Source organism: Lycium barbarum, chromosome 4 (genome assembly GCF_019175385.1).
Source record: "Lycium barbarum isolate Lr01 chromosome 4, ASM1917538v2, whole genome shotgun sequence".
NCBI classification, from domain to species: Eukaryota; Viridiplantae; Streptophyta; class Magnoliopsida; order Solanales; family Solanaceae; genus Lycium; species Lycium barbarum.
This window is the reverse complement of record NC_083340.1, coordinates 10,019,256-10,025,291: the sequence shown is the minus strand read 5'-3', so window position 1 is coordinate 10,025,291 and position 6,036 is coordinate 10,019,256. Positions and strand designations below refer to the sequence as shown.

At 32.6% G+C, this 6,036-nt stretch overlaps 1 protein-coding gene across 1 annotated transcript; it reads left to right on the top strand.

Annotated features, from left to right (window-relative positions):
- The first annotated feature begins 4,392 nt into the window (after positions 1 to 4,392).
- On the top strand, positions 4,393 to 5,474 carry LOC132638177 (ethylene-responsive transcription factor 5-like). Its single transcript, XM_060355146.1, has one exon. It carries the CDS (start codon positions 4,589 to 4,591, stop codon positions 5,321 to 5,323), a length of 735 nt encoding a protein of 244 aa, XP_060211129.1. The 5' UTR covers positions 4,393 to 4,588; the 3' UTR covers positions 5,324 to 5,474.
- Positions 5,475 to 6,036: the final 562 nt, after the last annotated feature.

Below are 6,036 nucleotides of genomic sequence, written 5' to 3'. Positions count from 1 at the left end.
TAGGGTTATGAATATACCTGCTCAATCTGCTAACATCATAAATTATATCAAGCTGAGTATAATTCATGGGAAACATTAGAAGCTTTATTCTTTTTCAAGTGATATATGCTAGAATGATAGGGAATCCTCACAGGAACTACATCAAAACAATCAACTTTTTCCTATATTTTCTCAATATAGCGAGACTGACATAACGAGAAGTCATTAGCAGTTCCATTTTAATCCCTAAAATCACATCCGCTTCTCCTAAGTCTTTCGTTTCAAATTGAGAAGATAAAAAGTTCTTTGTTTCATTAACAACATTCACACTTAGGGCCAAATATTAACATGTCATCCACATACAGACATATAATCATAATATAGAGCCTGTTTGGATGGGCTTATGCTAAACAGCTTATAAGCTGCAAACAACTTATAAGCTAAAAAAAATAAGTTGGGGTAGTCTAACTTTTTTTTTTGGCTTATAAGCTGTTTTCAGCTTATAAGCTGCTTTAGATAAACTAAGAGCCTGTTTGGATGGGCTTATGCTTATAAGCTGCAAACAGCTTATAAGCTAAAAAAAATAAGTTGAGATAGTCTAACTTATTTTTTTTTGGCAGCTTATAAGCTGCTTTAGATAAGCTAAGTCAAATGAGCTCAATTATTTTTTTGAGCTTATTTTAAGCACAAAATGACTTTAAGTTGGCCAGCCAAACACTCAAAAAAGCTGAAAACAGCTTATAAGCAACTTATAAGCCAATCCAAACGGGCTCTAAGTCAAATGGGCTCAATTATTTTTTTGAGCTTATTTTCAGCACAAAATAACTTTAAGCTGGCTAGCCAAACACTCAAAAAAACTGAAAACGACTTATAAGCAACTTATAAGCCAATCCAAACGGGCTCATATTATCCTACCATCCAAGAATAAACACGGGTGTCAGATGTATTAACAACAAGCTCATTGTTTACTAACACATTCTTTATCCTTTTATAGCCATGGTTAATAGCCATTATTATAATAGACCCTTTATTAGCATTTGTAACAAACCACATTTAACTAGCCATTAATAGCCTTTGAATTCTTAACTCAAATGGTCACTGTCCATTGATGAATAGCCTTGAATGACAGTTACATAATGTTGAGAATATGATTTGTAACAGATAGACAAACCGACAAACCGCACCAAACCGATAATCCGAACCAACCCGAGAAAAAAACTCGACTAGTGGTTTGGTTTGACTTGGTTTGGTTTTAAAAAAAAAACCCGAACACTATTGGTTTGGTTTGGTTTTAACTAAAAAAAGTCAAACCGAATCAAACCAACCCGACATTACATTTATAAAATTTCAAACACATTTTATACATAGAAATATTTATTTATAATGTAATTTATAAATGTTTCTTTAACTTTTTCATAATTTTTTGTCTTTTAACATATTATTTCAAGCTTGGAATTAGACTTTTGAATGGTTTAATAAGTTTTATAGCCCAATGATATTAGTAACTCAAATAAAACTCAACAAAAATCAAATCAATACTAATGCTAACAAAAGAAATTCATATCTAACACTGGAATGCCAATAATTTTAATATCTATTCTTTAGTTTTATATTAGTTCAGAAAGTGAAAATGCATAATTTTATTTTATTTTTTTCTTTAATACTTAGTCATGTAATTAATACTTAGTAGTCTTACTTATTTTAGCATGACTTAGTACTTTTAGATTATGATCATTTTTTACATGCCTTATAAATTAGTTGTATTTATTGTAGCATGACTTAGTACTTTTAGATTATGATAATTTTATTTTATGCAATTTCATTAATTTTTTTCGTTGAATATTTTAGTACAATGTCATCTCTCATCACGTTTTGTGTTATTTTCTTAATAAATATCTTTATTAGATCGTTGTATCTTACTAGGACTAAAGAAATATTTGAAGTATAAGTTATATGTTTTGTATGAAGACGTTACCGGAAAAAAACCCGAAAAACCCGAGCAACCCGAAAAAACCGAGAAAATCCGAGGTTGAAAAACCCGACTTTTGTTGGTTTGGTTTGGTTTATAAATTTAAAAACCCGATGCAATTGGTTTGGTTTGGTCTTTAAAAAATCCGAACCAACCCGATCCATGTACACCCCTAGACATCAGTCTCTTTATTCTCATTGTTCTTTAATCTCATTGATTGTCATACGTTGGAGCATTTTAAGCTAGCCATCTGATGGGATGATTGTTCCTGTCTATATATATATATAGGCCTTTTCTTTTGGAAGAGACAACATCTAGATAAATTCACATTTTCAGTTATCAAACATACTTCACAAGAAATATTAAAATTATCACAAAGGTTCACCAACCTTAAGATAAGAGTTAAATGTAAATACCATTTATTCACACAGTCAAAACATTATAGAACACCGATCAAGTATAGATGTGATCCTTCCAACTTAAATATTTCACATCATTCCATAACTTGTAGTTAAACTCCACATGATCTATTATGCAACAAATTCACGTTAAACAATATAATGAAATTGCATATCACCATAAGCATATCATATATATTAGGCATTTTAAGATCATCACAAAATGAATCATCTACCCTAACATTTATATCACTAGTATTTTTTATGCAACACAAGGGTAAATTCATAAGTAAATAAGAGTGGAGTTGTAAGAAAATAGAACTCGATTTTTGCCATTTTTTTTCCTTGCACTTTTGGGGTTGTCTTTGTCTTCTCGTTGTAATATGACAATTACATTCCCAAAGAAAATTATTGTTCTCTCGGTTTCCTTCATGTATACCAAGTGCAAGATTCGTAATCTAACTTTGGCATTAATTCACTATTCATTTATTAGTTTTCCTGAAACTGTGCTATCAGACGGTTTCAAGGATACTGCAAAACATGAATGGTTTCCAATTAACTCAAAGTTAAAGATGTAAATCATATCTCCTTAAAAAGACCTCCATAGCTCACATTTCTTTTTCAACTTCTATCTTTAATAACAATTAACAATCACAACTCTCAATTTTTCCATGTCCATAACTCCAAACATTTAATGTGTAAACTAATGAAACTTTATGATGTTTCACCATGTATTCTTCTGTAATTTATTTCCTTTTTCTTTGTAATTGTTTATGATGGACAAACATTTGTCAATTTCAAACATTTTAAATTAAGGCATCCATCATAAGGAATCAATCCATTAGTTTTTTGTTTTCATGACCACATTCTTTAGAGAAGATATAAAAGTATTTTACCTTTCATCACCATAATATGTATAAAATTATTTTACCTCTCCATATACTACCGATTAATATTGTATAGGAAAAATCGCTTTCAAATTGTTGGAAATATTAACAATATCAACCAGAAAATTGAACAAAAGGATAGAATCAACTTATCATTTTGGATCGCTGTGTCGTGGCAAGCCACTGCCTTGAAAGCGATTTTTGGCCCGACTCCGGTGCATATCGTTCATAGCCAGTCACTCCCCAAGGTTCCACAGCACTCCCAAACACTTGCACTAGTGGTTGGAAGTTTGGAGTTGCACAAAATAATTGCCCAGAAATTCACAAAGAAAGGAAGCCAAGGAAGGACAGAGTATTTGAGATAATGAGAGAATTGGTGTGTATTTAGTTCACAAATGATGTTCCTTAAATAGGCGCATCATCTACGTTTTCATTCGTAAGAAGCCAAATGGGGTTAATGACGTGATACTTGCTTTAATGACAAAATTCTCATAAAGACAAGTAACTTCACATCTTCTGAAAAGCTAAAATTTTTTCATCTAAGAAGTTACATTTTAACAAACCGTCATTTGAATGAATGTGAACTTTTACTTTGCATTCATCTACTCCATCAATCCGAGAGGATGAATATGTAACTTTTTTCTTTGTAATTCTCATTAATGAAAAATGCCACAACTTACACCCTTTAAAAAGTAGTATTAATTTGGAGGAATTTTGACTGTTTTGCCCTAATTGAGATGTTTATAATCTTTAAAAACAATTATTTTTAGGGGTAAAATGAGAAAAGAATAATAAGTTTAGTTTTCGACTTCTAAAATGACAAATGAGACAACAATTTTTAAAAAGTACGAATGATTTGATAATTTGAGAATTGGGCCGTACAAACAAACAATTGAAAGGACAACGTGGTTAAATTTACCTCATGACAAATCTTCACCGTTGATCTTCCTTGTCTTCCAAAAAATCAGCTGATCCAACGCTTCAGAAACAAAAGGAGACCCAATCCTTTGAAAATTGTTGAAGTCAATTTTCTATACCGACGCTTCGTTCGTAGACCTCAAGCACCAGAGAGGAACCTTCAAACTATATAGCAAACAAAATTATCTTTAGACAATTTCCTTATCTTCATTAGTATATATATATCTTTCCAGTTCCCTATCCACTCTTCATTAAGCACTTACAAAGCTTCATTGAAAAATTCATTCTTCTTCACTTTTTTTTTTTAAGCAGAAAAATATTGTTAAGATTGGATTTGAACCTTAATCTGGCATCTTAGACCAACTCGGCCATCTCAACATATTCATCCTCGTTTTCGCTTTCTCTCTATCTTTTCTTTTTCTCAATTTGGATTTGTAATGGAATGTTTTAATGAATATTTTGCACTGGAGGAAATTAGAAATCATCTCCTGGGAGAATTTTCCCCGAAAACTTTGAAATTTGGGGCGGAACTAACTAGTACTAGTACTAGTGAGTTTAGTAATAATACTGCGACGGGTAGCTTGAATTCTTTTGATTTTTTCTCCGCTGATTTCTTTCAATTTGGATACGAAATTTCGAATTCGAGCTCTGAATCAGCAAATTCAGAGCATAACAGAACAAATTTCATCAAAATCGAATCGGAGCCGTCGATTTCAAGCTCCGATTACGAGGAAAATAAAAGCAAATGCTTTCAGTTTGAATCGAGTAAAGTTATTGATAGGAAACCTTCACTGAAAATTGATTTACCTCGGGTGAAGAAGTTCGAGTGGATCGATTTCGGCAATTCGACTCAATCGAATAATCCAATAGTTTCGAAAATCGAAGAGAAGAAGCAACATTACAGAGGAGTGAGACGGCGGCCCTGGGGAAAGTATGCGGCGGAGATCAGCGATCCAAAACGACGTGGTTCTAGGGTTTGGTTAGGAACATTTGAAACCGCAATTGAAGCAGCTAAGGCTTACGATAAAGCCTCATTTACAATGCGTGGAAGTAAAGCAATACTGAATTTTCCATTGGAGATGCAGGGGAAGAATTACCTGAGAGAAGAGAGTGAAGAAAGTAAGGGAAGAGGAAGAGTTATGGCCTTTAACGCCGTCAAGTTGGAATTGTAACGGAATAGTTAACCTCCCGCCATTATCACCGTTATCTCCTCACCTGAGCTGTTCGCAGCTTATCCAAATCTGAAGTGACAATAAGCAATACTTCTAATTTTATAATGTAACAAAATATATGATGATTATGAATTATCAGTCGATTCGTATAGAGGATGTTTTCAATTGCTGTCCAAATTAAGCCGCAATTTACAGAGATATGCCTGCTGCTTTAAATTTGTTAGGCTTTCTTAAGTTGCTTGCTTACGCATGAGGACCAACTCTTTGCTTATAAGTTCTTGAATCAATAAAAAATACTGTAAGTAGTAAAGTTTAATTGAATGTACTAATAATTAGTTTAGTTTGTTGAACAATATTGTTCAGAACATTGTAAACAATATTGATTAAAGGAAAACAATTACTTACCGTAAGTCCATGCACTAAGGTTAAAACTTTATTTGCAGTGGCTGTTTTCTCCCAATCCTTACCGTTTATTGCTGCCTCTGCAATAACCTATTAAAACGTGTTCCAGTAAAATGTGTGTTAGTTTTTATTTTTATTTTTATTTTTCCCCAACCCGTGTTCGTTTTGGAGCCCCAACCAATTCAAATTTGCACCCTGTAAGGTCAATTGAAGGGAGACTGCTTCCTACTAAAAACTCCAAGCTTTATTTTAGGTTGGATTACCTTCTAGCTAGTCGATAAAAATTCCTAGTTTAGGCTGGAATTTTCTTT